The sequence below is a fragment of the Chinchilla lanigera genome, unplaced genomic scaffold, assembly GCF_000276665.1.
Source record: "Chinchilla lanigera isolate Chin_1 unplaced genomic scaffold, ChiLan1.0 scaffold00144, whole genome shotgun sequence".
Classification (NCBI taxonomy): domain Eukaryota; kingdom Metazoa; phylum Chordata; class Mammalia; order Rodentia; family Chinchillidae; genus Chinchilla; species Chinchilla lanigera.
In genome coordinates, this window is record NW_004955545.1 from 2957577 (window position 1) to 2977684 (window position 20108).

At 59.6% G+C, this 20108-nt stretch overlaps 1 protein-coding gene across 8 annotated transcripts; it reads left to right on the forward strand.

The window, feature by feature from the left end:
* Positions 1–757: 757 nt before the first annotated feature.
* Positions 758–19570, forward strand: Pear1 (platelet endothelial aggregation receptor 1). 8 transcript variants are annotated; one of them, XM_013508218.1, is made up of 25 exons: positions 4146–4307; positions 7251–7347; positions 8663–8835; positions 9449–9553; positions 10024–10124; positions 10929–11021; positions 11213–11456; positions 12073–12193; positions 12371–12507; positions 12591–12803; positions 12881–13055; positions 13130–13250; positions 14193–14356; positions 14446–14548; positions 14663–14809; positions 15016–15141; positions 16208–16336; positions 16450–16578; positions 16736–16948; positions 17118–17206; positions 17307–17442; positions 17599–17673; positions 17761–18009; positions 18174–18246; positions 18471–18562. In XM_013508218.1, exons 1-24 carry the CDS (start codon positions 4282–4284, stop codon positions 18218–18220), a joined length of 3213 nt encoding a protein of 1070 aa, XP_013363672.1. In that variant the 5' UTR covers positions 4146–4281; the 3' UTR covers positions 18221–18246; positions 18471–18562. The 8 variants fall into 8 exon arrangements, with proteins under 8 accessions (XP_013363674.1, XP_013363672.1, XP_005411779.1 ...); XM_013508220.1 differs by lacking the exons at positions 4146–4307; positions 18174–18246 and adding an exon at positions 758–860 and having other exon boundaries at positions 18471–19570; XM_005411722.2 differs by lacking the exon at positions 18174–18246 and having other exon boundaries at positions 4150–4307; positions 18471–19570.
* The last annotated feature ends 538 nt before the right edge of the window (positions 19571–20108 follow it).

The following is a 20108-nucleotide window of genomic DNA, read 5'->3' on the forward strand; positions in this document are numbered from 1 at the left end:
ACATAAATAAGCAGTACAACTAGCTCCAAGCTGATTTTCAGGTCTCTAGAGCGCATTCCTGCTTTGCAGGGGTCAAGGCCCAGGCTGTGTGTTGCGGAAGTTTGCAGCCCGAGCCTGGAGTCTGCAGAACCAGAGGTTCAGAGGCTGCTTTTACGGCTCACTGCGTCCTCGCGGCACGGACGTCTGCTCGTCGCATGTGAACCGGCACAAGGACGGACCACCCGCGAGGCAGGGTGCGGGGAACCCCCAGAGCTAACGAGGACCGAGCCGGTCTTCACTGGTATCAGCCCAATCAGAATGGGTATGCTGGTTCCGTCCCCGCTGAGGGCATTGCACAAAGCAGTTGGCCGCCAGGTGGCGCCTGCGGCGTTGGGTAGGGAAAGCAGGGTCTCCTCCGGACTGAGACGCGGGGTCGCCGGCCGGGTCTCTACTAAGGTCACGGTGGTCTGCCTGCGCTGGGGGGTGACCGACGCGAACGACTTCCTCCGGGTTGTGCATAGCCTCGCTTTGCAGATAGGAAGCCGAGGCAAGAGGGTCAGGTCCCCTTTTGTAGACAGGAAGCCGAGGCAGGAGGGTCAGGTCCCCCGCGTCTCACCGCTGGCGGACAGCAAGGAGGGCGCGGCGATGACTCTGCCCTCGTCCGCGCTGTCCGGCCCCTCCGATCCCGCCCCTCCCTGCTCCCGGTTTCCTGGTCCAAACTTCCCGCCCCGAGCGAGCCCGCGCCCCGCCCCCTTCCTGCCCCCCGCCCGCCCCGCGCCCCTCCCCGCCTGTCTTCCTCAAGGTCCGCAGCTCCTACAGGCGCTCGGCCCGGATCCTCCGCTCTCCGCCGCCAGCGCGCAGACCTGTCTGGGCCCAAGCAGGTGAGTGACTGGGGAGGCGACGCCGCGACCACCCTGTCCGTGAGGGTGCCGACCCGGGAGACCCCGGGCGGCGGAGAGCGGGGACGGGGCAGGGCGGAGCCTCCACCCCCCTGCTTGCCTGGGGCTGGCGGAGAAGGGGACGGGTCCCCACCGCGTCCCCGTCCACTCTGTGTGCTTTGGTTTCTCCCTCCCAGAGGGGGCTCATAAAACACAGCGCCTGTTTCCGGGGTTGCTGTGAGATGGGCCAGCCCAGGTAGATAGGAGCCTGCTCAGTGGCTGTTAATGTCGCCTGTCCCCATTGCCTGGAGCAGGAAAGGGCCCCTGTGAGCTCCCTCGCTTTGTCCCTAACCTAACGGGGACTAGGAATTCTGCCCGGAGTCAGGCATCTGGAGCCTCAGAAAGCAACTTGGGTGGGTGGTGTGGGCGGTGCCCACGCCCAGGCAGGGTGTGTGTGTGTGCACGTGCGCGTGCAGGTGTTGTGGGGCCCAAGAGTCCCCCGCGTCAGCCCCACGTCCAGCCTTCATTCCGGCGTGCTTGACTCCCCTGCTCTGCCTTTTAGGAGTGGCCTCCGGGGTGAGCTGTGACCCCAGTCCCGGGGGACAGGAACAGTTTGTACTGGCCTGAGGTTCCCAGGCTCAGCCAGCGTCCTCCAGGGAGTTGACAAGGGGTCAACTGCAGCCCTGGCCTAGGGTGAGCCTGGGGACGGTGGGGGCCGTTCTCTGAACTCCACCCCACCCACGCTGAGGTGCCGAACCTGCGTGCATGTGTGTGGGAGCCTCCTGTGCCTGCCCCCACCCCATCCCTGTACCCTGCTGGGATGCCCACCCTGGGCAGCCAACTCGCCCCTGCTTTCCTCACTCTGCACTGGGAGGTGAGGCAGGAAGGCAGCCTCTTCCCCACCCACTGCCTCAACATTCCCTATCAGGCTTCCCGGAGGGGAAGCTCACTCCCCAGGCAGCCCCATCCACCCGCAGGAACTCCGGAGACAGATAGGGGTCCCAGGCTGCTGGGTGCCTCCCTGAGTACCACATTGCTGGGAGGCCAGGAGGGGCTGAGCCCAGGCAGGGCTTCCATGTGTTCCCTCCCTGTCCTCTGAGAAGCTCTGGAGATAGAGGACTTGGGCTTGTGTAAGCTCTGGGCAGGGGCTGGCTACTGGTGCCGCACCTGTGGGGGAGAAGCCTGCAGGAATGAGAGACAGGAGGCTGAGACAGGCAGATGCAGGCAGAGACAGACTCAGTGAAATAGCCAGGCTTGGGGTAGGGGACCTTAGAAATAGAAGGTCAGAGGCTAAAGAGAAGCCACAGGATAGAAAGTGAAGTCTTAGGGTCAAGACAGACCTGGTCCAAAAATATCTGTGCTGCCCTAGTTGGCTGTAGTCCAAGGCAAACTACCTAACCTTTCTGGGGTATTTCTGTATCTATAAAATGGGTCCAGACTAGCACATAATTGATGGGATTGCCAGAGGCCTGAAAAAAAGCGTCAAGCCCACAGTACCCAGTTAGTGTCACAGCCCTGAACACAGCAAGATGGACTAGAAACAGCCTTGATCACCAGCTCTGACCTCCCACGCACCCCACACGCAGCACCTGGGGAACAGCCTTTATGTAGAAAGTGATCAGAGTGGCTGGTTAGGGGGCGTGAGCCCAGGCCGAGAGCACCACACGGCGGCTCAGTGCCCTGCACCACCACTCACTCATGCCCTAGGAACTTGGAGGCCTGCCCTGCGGAATTCCTACAGTGGTCCGGAAGGCAGGTTTGGAGCCGCCTTTGGCTTTGTAACTTTGGGAATTCTTTCTGAATTCCACCTTCCACTGCTTCCATGCCCCTGGCATGCCACGCTTGTGTCTTGAGGCCCTGGGAGGAGGCCCAGTCCCACTGGCTGGTGAGGTGAGGATAAGCCTTTTCCATGCCCAGAGGAGCCATCGAGGGTGCATGGACTCACCCCGGGGGGTCCGTCCAGCCCTTCCCCAGCTTGAGCTATGGGCGCCCTGCGTGTTGGTGCCTACAATGTTGGGAAAGCGTCCTGCCCCAGGGAACCCAACCCAGTGGGCAGACAAACATTAGCAGACCTTAATGAAGTGCAGCTCAGGGTATAGCACTTGCTTAGCACGTGACAAGCTCTGGGTTTGATCCCCAGCATTGCTGACCAAACAGAAAACCCATTCTGGCTCCTCAAATTGGCATGGGGGAAACAGTAGCCCCTGGGACAGAGCCTCTGATGCAGCGGGGTTGGAGGGGCTGCAGCCTGCTAGGATGCCCCTTGGCTAGCCAGTCCGCGGACTTGGTGTGCAGGCTGTGAGTGTGCTGTCCTCAACCCCACGGAGGGTCACTGCTGCCCGCACCCAGACCGGCCTGGAGCATGGGGCCTTTGGAGGCTGCTGCAGGTCCCCTTGGAGCCAGCCCCAGGGCAGAGCAGGGGGAGAACACCCCTGTGTCCTTTGGGCTGCAGGGTCCATGGTGACTGCTGAGTCAGTAGGGAGGCCTTGAGGGCAGGGAGGAATGGGGGGCTTGAGCTCTTGGGGGCTTCCTGGAAGAGGCTGGCCTTGAGGGCTGGGGAGGACTGGGTGCTCCAGGGTGGCCTGGGCAGGGGTGGCTGTGTGGTGGGAGGCATGTGAGGGCAGTGGGCTGCCCAGGGGGATTGGAGGACAGGATGGAGAGCCACAGAAGAAGGTAGAGGGGGCAGTGGCTGAGCCGGTGGGCCGGGAACCCATGCACTATTCTGTGGTTTGAAGCAGATGCTGGCCCCACTATCGCCTGTGGCAGTCAAACAGTGCTTGGAAAGTCATGTCCCACAAGGGCCTTCCTGCCTGATGCGTGAAATGAGCGTAACTGTCACTAGCACCTTCCAGGGTGGCAGCCAGGGCTGGGTCTGGTTCTGGCACCAACCTCCACTGGGCGTGAAGTAGACGCCTGGTGAATCAGAGTCCCACAGTTTCCGTGTTTCCTGATGAGTAAACAGGTCAGACTGAGGACCCTCTAGCTTGGTTTCCTGAGCACAGAGAACACAAGGCCGGCCCCTCACCCCTGCCCCTCCCCGCCCGCCCGGGCCCTGGCGCACACGCAGGCTTCCTGTCCTTCCATCCGGCAGACAGGCCTGGGAGCTGGGCTGGGGCTGGACGCGGGAGGGGCTTTGTGCTGCCGAGCTGTGGCTGTGGAGCTGCGGGGTGGGGTGGGGTGGGGGGTGTTTGTGGGTGGAGCTTCCTGGGGAGGGGAGCGAGGGGAGGGACCTTGCTGATGAGTGGAGGGGACTAAGTGAGCCTGCCTCCCTGGCTCGCTAAAATGGGAGAAGGCACAGAGAAACATCCAAAGAGGGAGGGACAGGCAGCAGATAGACAGCAGGGAAACAGCCTCAGCCCCAGAGAGGACGCTCGGCCGCTGAGCCCTGGCTGGAGTTCAGCCTGCGCTGGCTTCCTGAGTGCGGATGACCTTAGCAGGTGACCTTAGCAGGTGAGCGAGCATCTGCACAACCGCACATGGCTCCTTGATGTGGAAAAGGAAGGAGAGAGGCAGGAAGACTGGGGTCCGGGGCTGAAGGAGAAAGGGTAGAAGGCAGCTAGTAGAGTTTCTGATGAAGAAAAAGAAAAAAGTCAAAAGGGAAGCACCAGAGTGCAGGCTCTGCTCCCAGGCCCTGGGCGGAGGCTCAGGTCCAGGGTGATTACTGGAACCCAAGTTCCAACCCTCACTGGCTCCTGGGAGGTGGGGGTGTCTCCCATTTTACAGATGAGGAGTTAGAGGCTCTGAAGGCCAAGCGACATAACTGAGGTCACACATTGTGAGGGCATCAGAGGAGGACTGACCCCTCTGACTACAGGCTGGAAAGGGGATGGAGGGGAGGGGGCAGGAGGAGCTGGGGTTGGTGCTGCGGGCGGGGCCCAGTCCTCCTGCCTCCTCAGTGCCTCTGGCTTGAAGATGCACCTGGCCAGCGGCCCGCGCTGCTGGGGGATCGGGGGATCGGGTTCTCAGCGGAGCCCGCCCCTCCCTCCCCACTTCCTTTCTCCCCGTCAGCATTTTCAGCCCCCTTCCCATTCCCGGATCATCCTGGGGGTTCTTCAGAAAAACAAGAAACAGTGTTTTCCCAGAATGAATGCCCAGAGGGCCTGACAGCCCCAAGGGAGGGATGGGGGCTGTGCTGGTGCCGGAGCAGGAGGAGAGCTGAGGAGGCTCTGGTGGGGACGGCGAGTGTCAAGGGGGCTGTGCTGTGTGTGTTGGCTCCAGGAGCCTTAGCTATATTACCTCACTTAGTCACTCAACAACCACACAGAGGGAGTACTATTTTTTTTTTGTTTGTATTTTTTGTTTTTTCTTCCGGTACCGGGAATCGAACTCACAACCTTGTGCTTGCCAGGCAGGCGCTGTGCTGCTGAGCTAAATCCCCAGCCCGGGGAGTACTATTATTGTTCCCATTTTATAGAGAAGGAGCTGAGTTGGGCTTCACAGCTGGGTTGGAGCGGGAGTGGGTGGAGTGGGTGGAGGGTGTGGAGCCCAAGGTGACCTGTGCTGCACCACTGGCCAGAGGAGCTCCCCAGCAAGGCCCTGCGGCTGTCCCCCCCCCCCGTTTCCATGGCTACAGACCCTCTCCCACTCACCAGTGGTTTCACTCAGCTCCCAGAAGCCCCAGACTCAGTTTCTCCTCCCAGGGGCAGGGGAGCAGGGAAGGTGGAGACCCAGACCAGGGGAGCCGGGGAAGGGAGCTGCGCTGGGCCCTGTGTGAGCTTGGGGGCTGGAGAGGGATGTGGCCAGGCAGGTGGTCTGGGACCCCCGAGGCTGGCCAGGAGCCCAGCCAGTTTGCACGCAGAGGTGGAGCAGAGAAGAGTGCCTCGCTTGCTAGTCCCGACCGTGCACGCATCGCTGTTCCCACGCCTCCGTGGGGTTCTCAGGGCAGCCCCCAGCCCCTCCCCACTCCTCTCCGCCTGCGCCAGTTCCCCACTCCCGTGGCTGAGCTGTTACAAAGGAGACAAAGCCTGGCTTCTGTCTGCGCTCAGGAAAGATCAGAACCATTGGGAGCCTCCGCCAGCTGCCTAGGTTGGGATCCCAGCTGACATCGCAGGCCCTGTGGCCTTGGCAGGTCTCTCACCCTCCCGGGCCTGCTCCTCCTCTGTGAAGTGCGGGCCCAGCTGCTACCGCTGGCTGACGCTGAGGTGAGCTGTAACTGAATGGATCCTGCAGACGCTCGGCACCCTCCTGTCCCAGTTCAGTGAACAGCGAGTGTGGTCACATGGTTCCCGTTGTGAGGGAAGGTGTCTGGGCCCCATCAAGAGGCTCGGTGGAAAACAGTAGTTGAGCAGGGGAGGGCGAACCCAGGCTGCAGTGGAGGGCCTGGGGCTGCTCAGGGAGTATAGTGTGGGCCCCTAGGACCGACAGGGTAGGAGCCAGGAGCTGACTGATGAGACCGGGGGTGAAGTGTGCTGTGTAACATGGACCCCATGCTGCTGGGACTGCTTAGGAGCAGGGGAATGTGGGACAGGGCCTCAGGTACCGGTGCCTGGGACAAAACTCAGATGGGAATAAGCGTGGGAGGTGTGACTGGGTTCTGGGCTCCTGTCTGGCCTGTGTTCCCTTCTCCGGGGATCTCAGGGCAAAGCTTTCTTGTCCCTGATATGAACCCCACACCATCTCTCCCTCCCTGCTGTCCACCCACACTTCTCCCCTGGCCCCACCTTGGCGTCGGGCCCTGGACTGAACAGCTGACTCCTCCACTCTGCAGCCTTGCCCTTGAGGGCCTTCAGCAAGACAGAGCTGGGCCACTCCCCTTCCCCTTCCCCTCCCATAGCTGGAGTGGGGGGGGGGGATTAGAGCTGCTTCGTGCATACCACTGTGTCCTCTGCAGGATCTCCACAGAGACCCCAAGGGCACTGGGAGGATGTGATGGGCACACTCACTCTTGGGGCAGGTGCCCATGTGAACTGGGAAGGACTTCCAAAGGGCTTGGCAGGCCAGGCGCGGTGGTGCACGCCTGTAATCCCAGCACTCTGGAGGCTGAGGCAGGAGGATCGCTGCGAGTTTGAGGCCAGCCTGGGCTACAAAGGGAGCTGGAGGCCAGCCTGAACTGCATAGTGAGACCTTGTCTCAAAAAGACAAAAAACAACAACAACAACAAAGGGCTTGGCAGTTTCACCATGTACCTCTGGGGTACATGGTCTCTGGGGGACGATGTGGGTTAGCACTGGGGCTGTGAAGGACATCTGAAGGGAACCCTGACTACGGCCTCAGGACTGAGTCCCCCCAGTGGGTCACAGTGCCAGCCCAGGAGCCAAACCATTTAAAAGAGGCCTCTGGCCCTGGCCCCTCCTGCACCCCATTGTGTTCTGGGCAGTGGGAGGATGGAAACTCCCCCTGTCATCGTGCCCCCCGGGCCCCCTCTCCCAGCCAGGCTCTGTTTCCTGTTTTCAGGTTCCATATCCTGAGCACTGAGATCCCCCAGGACGCTGTGTGGCTCCCACACCCTTGCTGGGGCCCCAGCCCACCTGAGTTCCTCAGGCCTCACCTGGTGAGTTACTTGGGACTCGGAGGGTAGAAGGGTGGCCCATGAGAAGGACGGCCTGGGGGGAGCGGTGGGCAGGCGGCCTAGATGGGGGCACAGTGGCTCTGCTCAGCGCGTTGGAAGTTGGCAGTAGCGAGCAGACAGGCCTCTGTGGATGAGAGGGTGAAGGTTTGCTGCTGGAGGATTATGGGGCAGGTGGCCTACAAACAGCAGAGACAGGGTTAAGTTAAGGAGACCTGCCGGGAAGGAGGGGCCTTGCAAGGGGGACCCTGGGAGTGTGTGGGTGGGGGTGTGGGGTGGGGCCAGCAGCAGCATTCCAGAGATACTCAGGGGGGTAAGGGGCCGGCAACCATGACCTTTCCCTCTTCTCAGAAAAATTACAAGCAGATGTGGGCGCCTCAGGGAGGCTTAGCTGGGTGAGCTTTAGGAATACTCAGCTCAGAACCAGCAGCTTCCAATACCCAGCCCAGAGGATGGACTCCTCGAGGTCCTGACCTTCTTCCCACCCGCGGGGTGAGGCCGGGCAGGAGATGGAGAGGAGCCCATTTCTGTGGGAGGCAGGGACCTCCAAGGGTGATGGATGTGGGGCCGGTGCAGGAGTGTGTTGAGAGTACTTCACAACTGCTGCAGTGGGGTTGGCCTCGGGGTACGGTGTGTGGCCGTTTCCCCTGCCTGCAACAAGGCTAATGCAGCACTGTAGACTGTACAGTCCGGAAGAGATGTGCACGGCTGCCCATCCTCAGCCCTGCGTGAACCAGCGCACCGCAGTGGAGAGCTTCCCAGGACCCAGCCCCACTCCCACCCCGTAGAGCAGGAACCCCAGCGTTTCCTCAGAGTGGCTTTGGCAGGGACAGGCCGCTCACCCCTGAGGAAGCCAGTTCCATCACTGTGCCGCCCTGGCTGTTGGAAAGTCCTGAGCCAGAGTCTGCTTCCCTCAGAATCTCCCTCATTAGCTCCAGTTTCATCACGCCTTGATGCAGATGTCAAAATATTCTGGGTGCTTCCTAGGCCAGGGGCTGGGCATTCAGAGATACAGGGGCCCTGGCTTCTTGCTTCTGGAGCGGGTTGTGTGGGTGCCACTGTTACAACAGTGGTGTGTGGGTGAATAGAGCTGGGGGCCCCAGGAGACATGAGCGGGGCAATCAGCGATGGAGCACAGTAGATGAGCAGAGGGGCCCCGGAGCCAGGCCCTGACAGATGCAACCTGGGGCAGAGGCTTTACCCCTACTCAGGAGTCAGATCTGGGGAGCCGGAGCAGCGGAAGCTTGGGGCCAGAGGCAGCAGGCTGCTCTCTGCACGCCCACTGCCCGGCTCTCTGCAGACGCTCTACTCCGGCTGCTGGCCACGGTGCTCCTCACCTGCTGGGCTCCTGGCCCTGTTGCAGGCTCCTGCAATGTTGCCACCTCTGCGTCCCCTCCTGCTCCTGGCCCTGGACCTGGGGCTGACCAGAACTCTCAGCTCCCATGATCCCAACACCTGCAGCTTCTGGGAAAGGTGAGAGGGGGCCCCTGCTGTGTACCTCGAGACACCAAGCCCAAGCTCCCCGGCTGTCCCCCACAGGCTTCTCTGCCTAGCTCCCTTTCCTTGCCTGCTGCCCCCTCTCCAGCCTCTCCTTTCCCTCTGATGTGTTTCTGCTCTCCTTCCCTGGGCGGTCTCTGTGTCTTGCCTTGTCCCCCATCTCTGCTCTTTCCCTCTCTCCATCTCTGGGTTCCTGTGGGCAGCCAGCTGCAGGACAGAGTGCAGGATGGAACCCTTCACCATGGAACAAGCTGGCCTAGCGGACGAGGGGGACAGGGCTGAGAAACAAGATCCCGGGGCAAAATTAGCCAGAAGTGCTTCAGTGCATCAGCACCGTCAGCCTCACCCGGAAGTCAGCCCCCTCCAGCCTCCCCCATGGACAGAGGGAGCAGGCTGCGGAGGGAGCTTGGGTGGGAGGTGTCCCAGGAACATTCCAGTTCTGGGAGGAGTCTGCCAGATAGAAAGGGGCCCAGATGTTGGGGTGTTGCTTCCCCATGGAGGCTGAGCTCTTGCCTCTGTCTCCCTCCCTGCCCTGTGCCCACTCTGGCCTCTCCTTGCCCCTTGCCCTGACCCTGTTCTCTTCCTGCAGCTTTACCACGACCACCAAAGAGTCGCACTCCCGGCCCTTCAGTCTGCTTTCCTCTGAGCCCTGCGACAAGCCCTGGGAGGGCCTCCACACCTGCCCCCGGCCCACGTGAGCACCCCAGCCCCACCATGGGGCGCCTGCAATGTTGCCATCTCTGTGTCACTGCCTCAGCCTGGCCCTGGCCTCCGACCCTAGCCCTTTCTCAGAACCTGTGGCATTCAGAGGAAACCTCTGGCACCAGGACACTCCCACCCCCTCACCTCACGGGCACATGGTCTGTGCAGGGAGCACGTGGCTGGCATGCTTGTGAATTCATGTGTGCGTGTGTGTAGTGTGTGGCTGGCACCCATGCATGAATTCATGCATGTGTGTGGGTAGCAACTGGCTGGCATGCTTGTGTGAATGAATGTGTGTGTACGAGCGTGCATATGTGTGTGAAAGGGACAGGAGGAAATACTCCTTCTAGCCTCCCTAGTCCAGAGTGCTGGGCACCCCTCCCCACCTTCCCCCATGCCCCACTGTGCTGAGGGTTGGCAGCCGGGCAGGAGCACCGAGGTCCTCTTCCTGGGTCTCCCCAGGGTTGTCTACCGGACTGTGTACCGCCAAGTGGTGAAGACAGACTATCGCTTGCGCCTGCGCTGCTGCCAGGGCTTTTACGAGAGTAGAGGGATATGCATCCGTGAGTCCCGCCTCGGGCCAGGGCTGGTATGGAGTGGGGCTACTCCTCTGCCCCTTCAGGTGCCTGCCTTGGTGAGCAGCCAGGGCAGTAGCAACAGAGCCGGGCAGAGATGGGTTGCAAGTGGAGGCTGGGCTCCCTGGCCCTGGAGGCCACTCATCTAGGTACACTGGCAAGAGATACAGCTGGGCACCTAGCTGTCCACACAGCCAGGGAGCTAGGGTCCCCAGGGCCTGAGCAGCATGTCCTCAGTGTCATTTCACACCCGCCTCCACCTGACCCATCCCTCCATATCTCCGAGCGCTTGATCGGTCTCTGCCTGTCTGTGTCTCAGAGCTTGGTGTCTGGGTCCCTCTGTGTTTCTTCCTGTCCCTGTCTCTGCTGTTCTTGCTCTGACGTGTCACTCTCATCTCCGTGCCCACTGCCTCCCTGCACACCGTAGCTCCCGGACTGGATGGAGCCTGCCCTCCCTCCTCTTCCCTCCCCATCACCAGTGGGGAGACTTTCCCGGCCTGAACCAACTCACCTCTCTACACCTCTCTCAGACAGCTTCTGTGTTCAGCCCCCATTTGAGCCCTCCATTTTCCCATGCTTAGAGTATTTCACAAGAGGCACCAAGGAGCCCAGAACCCTCGGGTCTTGTCAAGCCCTGACCTGAGTTGCTGCTCTTCCATCTATCTCCACCATGGGACAGAAGTGGGGCTGGAGAGCTTCAGTCCCGGTGTGGGAGGGAGCTGGGATGCAGAGATAAAGGGTGGGGAGGGGTAGGGCGGAGGCCCCTTCTCATTCACCCCATCTCTGCCCCAGCGGTCTGTGCCCAGGAGTGTGTCCATGGCCGCTGCGTAGCGCCCAATCAGTGCCAGTGTGTGCCAGGCTGGAGAGGCAAAGACTGCTCCAGTGGTGAGTGGCTGCTGACCCAGAGATGTCCTCCCTACTAGGGCACAGGTGCTTAGGACTTCAGGGCAAATACCCAGAGCCCCATTGCAGCCAGCTGCCTTTTCCGGAGATGTGGACAGAGGCAGATTGGGACTAGCAGGAGGCTGGGGAGGGGTTAGGCCTCTGATGATCCCTTCAGCCTCCTTATCCCACAGCATGTGCCCCCGAAATGTGGGGGCTGCAGTGTGACCAGCCCTGCTCCTGTGGCAACAACAGCTCCTGCGATCCCATAAGTGGGGTGTGTTCCTGCTCCTCTGGCCTGCAGCCTCCCAACTGCCTTCAGCCCTGCACCCCTGGCCACTATGGCCCTGCCTGCCTGTTCCAATGCCAGTGCCACGGGGCACCCTGTGATCCCCAGACTGGAGCTTGCTTCTGTCCCCCAGGAAGAGCGGGGCCCAGGTGTGTAATTCGATGAAGTCAGGCCACACAGATGTGTTTGGAGGGATGAGGTGCTCACTCAGCGTCCCAAGCGTGGGAATGGAGTGACCAGGAGACCACGATCCTAGTCCCAGCTCTGCTGCTTTCTGGCCTGGCAAGCTTGAGGAGACCACCGAGTCTTCCTGACTGCGCAGGAGCCTGCTGTCTACCTGGACCGCACAGCTTGAGGCAGCAGGGGTGTGAGAGCATGTCGTATAGGATGACCAAGACAGGCTGGGTACGGGGGTGAGGCTGGGCAGTCCCAGGAGGGAGAAGGTGTGGGAGAAGGAGATCAGGAATCCAGCTGCATGGAGGAGCTGCTGGAGCTGAGAGTTCCAGGACAGAAAGTTACACAAGTGTTCCTCAGGGGGGACAACCTGGCAAAGGTGAGAAGGGACACTGCTTGCTAGTGCAGGAATGTCCCTGCTCTTTGTGATCTGCTGGCCCTAGCAGGGAAGAGCACGTGTGGCTCTCTGAGCCCCAGGCAGGTCTTCCTCTTAGGATTGTCCTGTGTGCAAGTGGCCAACCTTCGGAGAGGAAGTGGGTGATGCTGCATGTACTACTTGTTCATACCCTGACTTCACCCACTGTCCTGCAGCTGTGATGTGTCCTGTCCCCGGAACACTGCTGGCTTCTCGTGCCCTATCACCCATCCTTGCCAAAATGGGGGTGTCTTCCAGGCCCGCCAGGGCTCCTGCAGCTGTCCACCTGGCTGGATGGTACGTATGGGGGCTGTGGGTGGGAGTCTGGGAAAAGTTCTTGGTGTGGCTCTAGCCAGTTCAGGGAGGATGTGTGCAAGAGGGTAGGTTCAGGGCTCTCTTCGGGTACCAAGGGGTCCTGTGGCCATGAGGAAGGGCTTGGGCACCCTGAGTTTTGTTGATTTCTCACATCCACAGGGCACTATTTGCTCCCTGCCCTGCCCAGAGGGCTTCCACGGACCCAGTTGTTCCCAGGAATGTCGCTGCCACAACGGTGGCCTCTGCGACCGATTCACTGGGCAGTGCCGCTGTGCTGCGGGCTACACAGGTGATCGGTGAGTGGCGCAGGCCCGGGAACGGCTTGGGGGGCAGACTGGCAGGAGGTTGGCTTGGCCAGACTCACTTCACACTGTGTCAGGTGCCGCGAGGAGTGCCCGGTGGGCACCTTCGGGCAGGATTGTAATGGGACATGCGACTGTGCCCCGGGTGCACGCTGCTTCCCTGCCAACGGTGCGTGTCTGTGCGAACATGGCTTCACCGGGCACCGCTGCGCCGAGCGCCTCTGCCCCGATGGCCTCTATGGCCTCAGCTGCCAAGCGGCCTGCACCTGCGATCCGGAGCACAGCCTCAGGTGGGCCTCTGGGGCCGGGGTGTGGCGCGGGGACCCTGACCCCAGGGCTTGTGCTCAGGCGCGCCCGCTCCCCGCAGCTGCCACCCGATGCACGGCGAGTGCGCGTGCCGGCCGGGCTGGGCGGGCCTCCACTGCAACGAGAGCTGCCCGCGGGACACGCACGGGCCCGGCTGCCAGGAGCACTGCCTGTGCCTGCACGGCGGCGTCTGCCTGGCCGACAGCGGCCTCTGCCGGTGCGAGCCGGGCTACACGGTGAGGCGCGCCCCGCGGGGAGGGACAGGGGAGGCAGGCGGAGTGGGGCACTCACTAGCGCCTGCCGCCCTCAGGGGCCCCACTGCGCAAGCCTCTGTCCCCCCGACACCTACGGAGTCAACTGCTCCTCACGTTGCTCGTGCGAAAACGCCATCACCTGCTCGCCAGTCGATGGCACATGCGTCTGCAAGGAAGGTGAGAGGATTGGGTCCGCGAGGGCCGGGTGGGGGCGGGGCCACGGGATGGGCGGGGCCACGGGATGGGCAGAGCTGCAGGACAAGGGCGGAGCTGACGAGGCAGCAGCTGGACTGTGGGAAAGTATCCAGGCTATTTCCTTCCTGGAATATTTACTTTGCTTTTCTAAAATCATAAAACTCATACTGGTCCTTAAAGGCGCAGGCCACAGTGCTGCTTACTGATGAACATTTCTCATCCTGATTTATACAAATACAGTAATCCATGTGTGCTCACCTGTAATCCCAGCTGTCCAGGAGGCTGAGACAAGATTGTAAATTCGAAGCCAGCCTGGACAGTTTAGCGATACCCTGTCTCAAAATAAAAAATTTTAAAAGGGCTGAAGATGTAGCTCAGTGAGAATGGGTTAGTGTGAAAGCCTTGAGTGCAATTCCCAGGAAAAGGAACACAAAACAAAACAAACCTAAAAACCCACACACCCCAAAAACCAAAAATAGTGGCAGTGCCAGAAATGGCCTCTGACCCCTTTTGGATGTGGCACGGGTGACCTTTCGGCGGAACTCTGATGCATTTGTGCTTTGTTTGGCCAGTCTGTACTGAATTTAACAAACATTAAATCTCTGCTGTCTTACACATGATCTGAGTCATTCACTTAGTCACCTACCAAGGCCTCTGTAAGCCTTTGGGGTTTTGTTTGTTTGAGTGGTGCCGGTATTGAATGCCAGGCTTCGTGCTTGCTGCATCCCCTGCTCCAGCAACTGTGTTTGTTGCCAGTCCCCTTCAAACATCTACTAGTTCATCCGCTCGTGTCTTGTGCAGTGCCATGAGCACCCCACTCCCGCTCCCAGCTCATAGTGTAGAGCCTGCCACAGCCAGAACTCAGGGTGTGCTTGTGCAGGAGGGCAGCTGGGTGCCCATGCTCACCTGCAAGCCCCCCTCCAGGTTGGCAGCGTGGTAACTGCTCTGTGCCCTGCCCTCCTGGAACCTGGGGCTTCAGTTGCAATGCCAGTTGCCAGTGTGCCCACGAGGGAGTCTGCAGCCCCCAAACTGGAGCCTGTACCTGCAGCCCTGGGTGGCATGGGGCCCACTGCCAGCTGCCCTGCCCGGTGAGAGCCCACAGCCTGTGTGCCTGGGGGAGGGGAGGACACAGCACCCCAGCTGACTGGCCTCTCCCACCCTCGGCTCCCTCTCCAAGAAGGGGCAGTTTGGCAAAGGTTGTACTGGCCGCTGTGACTGTGACCACTCTGATGGCTGCGACCCTGTTCATGGACACTGCCAGTGCCAGCCTGGCTGGACAGGTGAGAATTTTAGGTGTTCAAATCTTAGGCCTCCTGTAGAGTTGGGGGATGCAGCCCACAGGAAATGCCCCTAGAGGGGCGCAGGCCAAGTTCACCCTGTATTCTCTCCCACAGGCACCCATTGCCACCTGCCCTGCCCTGAGGGCTTTTGGGGAGCCAACTGCAGCAATGCCTGCACCTGCAAGAACGGGGGCACCTGCCTCCCCGAGAATGGCAACTGTGTGTGTGCACCTGGCTTCCGAGGGCCCTCCTGCCAGAGATGTGAGGCTCCCTGCTCCCACCCCATCCTGCCAGCAGCAGGGTACTGTGCAGTGTCAGATGCCAGAGCCCAGCTCTGCCACTCTTGGGCTCTTGGTCTGACTCCAGTCTTCAGAACAGCACAGTGGGAAAGATGATGGGAGACATTGGCATTGAGGGCTGGCCGGGGCTGCCCCTGTGCCCTAGTCACCATGCACCCTTGTCCCCAGCTTGCCAGCCCGGCCGCTATGGCAAACGCTGTATGCCCTGCAAGTGCAATGAGCACTCCTCCTGCTACCCTGTGAACGGGACCTGCTACTGCCTGGCTGGCTGGACAGGCCCTAACTGCTCCCAAAGTATGTGGTGGCTTGTTACGTCTGAGTAGGGGTGTGTGCTGAGGGTGGGATGAGGAGAGGTGGCCTCAGTTTCCCTGTTCCTGGGCATAAAAGCTTGTGGACCCACCTTGATTCAGTTATTTATATAAACAATATGAACAAATACTCATTGGGCAGCACCTACATTCTGGGTGCTGAGAGTGCTGCGGTGAATGTCGGGAAAAACACTCCCTGTCCTTTGAGAACATTGTTTTATGAAAGTGGGGAAATCCTGAGGTCAGTTTTGGAACTGTTCTTGTGATATTTTACATTTTCCTATGTATGTATTTATTCATATGTGGTCTCTCCCACATAAATATATGAAGATGATGATGGAAAAGACAAAACAGATACTGAAGCACCTTTTGAAAGGGGACACAGAAGCTGTTGCCATGCAAAAGTCTGGAATTAAGCTTCCCGGCAGTCAGAGTAAAGAAGGAAATTATCCCTGTGAAGAATTTGTCTATAGAATTCAGTAGCAACTGTTAGGTTACTTCTGGTGTCAGGCACACAAAAATAATATATAAGTAAGGTAGACATTACTTCTTCCTTCGGTCAAAAAACAAAACAAATGGAGTCCAGACCTAAGGAATCCAGAGTAGTTTAGGAGCTTGTGGTGGCCCAGCCCTGGCTGGGTCAGTTTGCAGTGGCCGTTAGACAGCTGAGTGCAGTGGTGAGAACGTGGGTAGACACGTGGGCCTGGTGTTCAGCAGACAGATGGGGCTGAAGTACACTTACTGTGAGTCAGTGGTGCATAGATACTGCCTGAAGCTTTGGTGTCTCCTGGAGACTAAGGCCAAGCAAAAGACTTTGGTGAGCCAGGAGTGGTGGTGCATGCCTATAATCCTGGCATTTGGGAAGGTGAGGCAGGAGGATCTCTGAGAGTTTGAGGGCAGCCTGGACTACATAGTGAGTTCAAGGCCAGCCTGAGGTACATGGTGAGACCCTGTCTCCAAAGGAAAAAAAAAAAAACTTAAGAGACCTTAGGGGCTCAGAGTTGGTCCAGGAGGGGAGGACCCACCCACAACAGGCCCCTTGTCTCCTACAGCATGCCCCTCAGGCCACTGGGGGGCTAATTGTGCCCAGTCCTGCCAGTGTCACCATGGTGGGACCTGCCGCCCCCAGGATGGGAGCTGCATCTGTACCCCAGGTTGGACTGGACAGCATTGCTCAGAAGGTACCCACAGCTGGGGGCACTATACTTGTGCCTCAGCTCAGCCCTCGGGAGGGAGGAGGCTGTAGCTTCCTGACTCCTGTAACTCCGGCTTGCCTCCTGGGCTCTCTCCTCAGGCTGCCCTCCAGGGATGTTTGGTGCCAACTGCTCCCAACCATGCGAGTGTGGTCCCGGAGAGAAGTGCCATCCAGAGACAGGCTCCTGTGTGTGTCCCCCAGGGTATAGTGGTGCACCCTGCAGGATTGGTGAGTTCTCAGCCCTCCTCCAGCACTGTCCCCAGGGAACAAGGACCAAGGCCTGTCACATTATCCCTGCCTCCTATTGGCCACTTCTCCTAGGCATATACCCTAGCTCACAGCAGAGCTAAGACGCCACCCTCAGTGCCTACCCCACCTTACACAGGAAGCCAGGAGCCCTTCACCGTGATGCCTACCTCTCCAGTGGCCTATAACTCACTGGGTGCAGTGATTGGCATTGCAGTGCTGGGGTCCCTTGTCGTGGCCCTTATAGCACTGTTCATCGGCTACCGCCATTGGCAAAAAGGCAAGGAGCACCAGCACTTGGCAGTGGCATACAGCAGTGGGCGGCTGGATGGCTCTGAGTATGTCATGCCAGGTGAGCTGGTGCAGGGGCATGTGGCACAAATGAGGCAAGGGCGAACAGGGTGCACGGGAAGATGGGAAGTTGGGAAGAGGAAGAAAGGGAGGCCAGGGAGGCTGAGCTGCTGATCTCCTGGGACAAAATGGGCCATCTCTGAGCTCCTCTGTGCCTGTCTGACCTGCAGATGTTCCTCCGAGCTACAGTCACTACTACTCCAACCCCAGCTACCACACCCTATCACAGTGCTCCCCCAACCCCCTGCCCCCGAACAAGGTCAGTGCCAGGGAGGGATGCACTGGAGGGATGGGTGCACACTGGCTCTTGGGGAAGCCCAGTCCTTGAGTCTGCTCTCCCTATGGCACTATCCCCTCAGGTTCCAGGCAGCCAGCTCTTTGCCAGCCTCCAGGCACCCGAGAGGTCAGGTGGAGCCCACAGGCATGACAACCACGCCACCCTGCCCGCTGACTGGAAGCACCGCCGGGAGAGCCCTGCAGGGCCTCTGGACAGGGGTAGGGGCTGGGAGGCCATGGCTCTGGAGTGGGTGCATCTGTGCAGCATCCTGCTGCTGCCGTCGAGTGTGTGCAGGAACTGGGCGCAGTTCTAGAGGAGGCTAGAACCTGGGGAGGGGACTGGGGGCTCACTGCAACTTGCCTCCCATTCCTTAGGTGGCAGCCGTCTGGACCGAAGCTATAGCTATAGCTATAGGCATGGTAATGGCCCAGGCCTGATCTCTAATAAAGGTATAGGCACAGGGGCAGTGAGGGAGGGGTGGACCTGGTCAAGAGCCAGTGTCTTCATGGAAACTGAATTCTTTCCTCAAACCCGAGGGAACATCTCTGAAGAGGAGCTGGGGACCAGCTTGGCTTCCCTGAGCAGTGAGAACCCATATGCCACCATCCGAGACCTGCCCAGCCTGCCAGGGGGTCCCCGAGAGAGCAGCTATGTGGAGATGAAAGGCCCTCCCTCAGCTTCTCCTCCCAGGCAGTCTCTTCAGCACCGGGACAGCCAGCGGCGGTGGCAGCCCCAGCCACAGAGAGACAGTGGCACTTATGAGCAGCCCAGCCCCCTGATCCATGGTGAGCCCTCCCTCTCTGAGGGGGCGGGGACCAGAGCAAGAGGGGAGTAGAGAGGGACAAAGGGAGAGAATAAGGAGGTGGCATGGTGTGGTCAGACTTGGGCTCAAACCAGGTGATGTTGGGGAAGTCACACTGTCCCTTAGAGCCCGTTTCCTCATCTGTAGGGTACTGTGCACTCAGAGGCCGAGGATTCGAAGTGGTAGTGGTGTAGCACCTGAGAAGTGGGGAGCAAGTCAGGTGACAAATCATCCCCTTGCCCTGTGAGGTGACAGGCTGAAGTGGCTTCTCTCAGTGGCAGCTGAGGGTTGGGAAGGCTTTGGCTCAGGGCTGCCCAGCCAGGTGGTAGTAAATGTGCCATATCCAACGCTCACTTCTCCTTGGGCAGAAGGAGTGGGAGGTGGAGGTGATGGGTGGGAGGCTGAGGACCCTCCTCTCTCTTATCTGGTCCCTTCTGTCTCCAGATCAAGACTCCATGGCCTCCCAGCCCCCTCTTCCACCAGGTCTGCCCCCTGGCCACTACGACTCACCCAAGAATAGCCACATCCCTGGACACTATGACTTACCTCCAGTACGGCATCCCCCGTCGCCCCCACTTCGGCGCCAGGACCGCTGAGGAGCCAAGATGATATGGCAGAAGCCAGCATACCTAGCCCTTGCCACTCAAGGCTGGGGACAGAGCTTTGTGTATACTGCCAGGAGCAGGGAGAGGACGGGCAGGCTGTGATGCGAACATATTTAATGAAGGAAGTGAATGGAGAGCTAGGAGCCTCGCTCCAGGTTCTGTCAGGGGAGACAGTTGTTGGCAGGATGGCTGGTTCCCTTTCATGGACCTGCTGCTCCCCAAGGCCCCTCGGGCCCTGTGTACGTAAACTGATGGGTGAATGTTGCTGGGTGACTCTGATTTCAGACTGTTTTTTAAATGTGTAATGGGTACCTTTCCTGTGCACGTCCTGCAGGGCGCTGTGTATGTGTGCACACACTCCAGTCCTGTCCTCAGGCACTCATCATTTAGCCCAGGAGCAACCCAGAAGCCCAATTAGCTCTAGCAGTAGCCCCTCCCTGGCCTGCTGCATTCACTCGCCATGCCTCCACCCACTGCTCAGACACCCCTGGGTTGGCTTCCCAGAAGGCTCCCTGTCTTCCTGGGTGCCCCTTTGCTCCTGGGCCAGAGTCCAAACTTTCAAAGGCCTTAGAGGCCCTGCTTCTGGGCTGGTTTGTCTCTCCAGGTTCATCTTGAACTGTGTCTCCTAGTACTCTGTTCTAATCACACTGGCCCCCAGGTCCTGCTATCTGTCACACTTCCTCCTACCCAAGGGGCTTGCAAGCCACAGTGCTCTTGTCACCTGTGGGCTTAGTGTGTCCCCCTGAAAGGCACTGGTGTCCCTGCAAAAGGCCAGCAGGGGGCAAGTACCACTCTGATTTCTTATTCCTGTGATTGTTGCATTTTCTGCCTCTAAACGGGACTATACTTCCTGGAGGCAGAACTTCTGTGTTGATGCTCAGTATTGTTTACCTTTGACACTCAATAAATGTTCTCCAAAAGTCTTCGTGGCTGAGTGAATTAAAGTGCAAATGACACTGTGGCAAGTGCTGCCGTAGGTGGGCATGCTGTGTGCTCTGACAGGAATAGACTGCTTCCATCAGAGGCTCCCCAAAGGGTGGGATTTCTACACGAGAGGGAGCAGGGCTGGGTGCATGGCATAGAGTGGGGTGCTGAGGCTGAGGCCGGAAGACCTCGGGAGAGAGTATACTCAGAAGGGGCCCAGCAGGGTAGAACACTTGGGGCGTAGACCAGTCTTCGGGCCAGTGGCTTGAGCTCTCAGACCTCCAGGAGACTAAACAAGTGGGGTAAAGAGGAATCCAGCACTACACTGTCAGGGTGGGCCAACCCCGGAGAGTGGACTTGCCCCTACCTGGACTCTCCCTGGTGTCCTCTGAGTGCCCGACCTTGCCCTGCTGGGTCAATTCCTGGGGTGGCTTTGGATTGCCCAGCACCTGCTCATTCTTGCCCTCTGGGCTGTGGTTCGCTAGAGAATTCACTCTACTCCCTGCACTACGGCCCAGCTCAGGTTCTGGGCGGTCCTGGCTTTTCTCCCACT

Excerpts from the sequence above, each read along its gene's own strand:
- Pear1 (XM_005411722.2), top strand. The coding sequence starts at position 4,282 with ATGACCTTAGCAGGTGACCTTAGCAG. Across the intron at positions 7,348-8,662 it reads AGTTCCTCAGGCCTCACCTG|ACGCTCTACTCCGGCTGCTG; the intron begins GTGAGTTACTTG and ends GGCTCTCTGCAG. Across the intron at positions 11,457-12,072 it reads CCAGGAAGAGCGGGGCCCAG|CTGTGATGTGTCCTGTCCCC; the intron begins GTGTGTAATTCG and ends ACTGTCCTGCAG.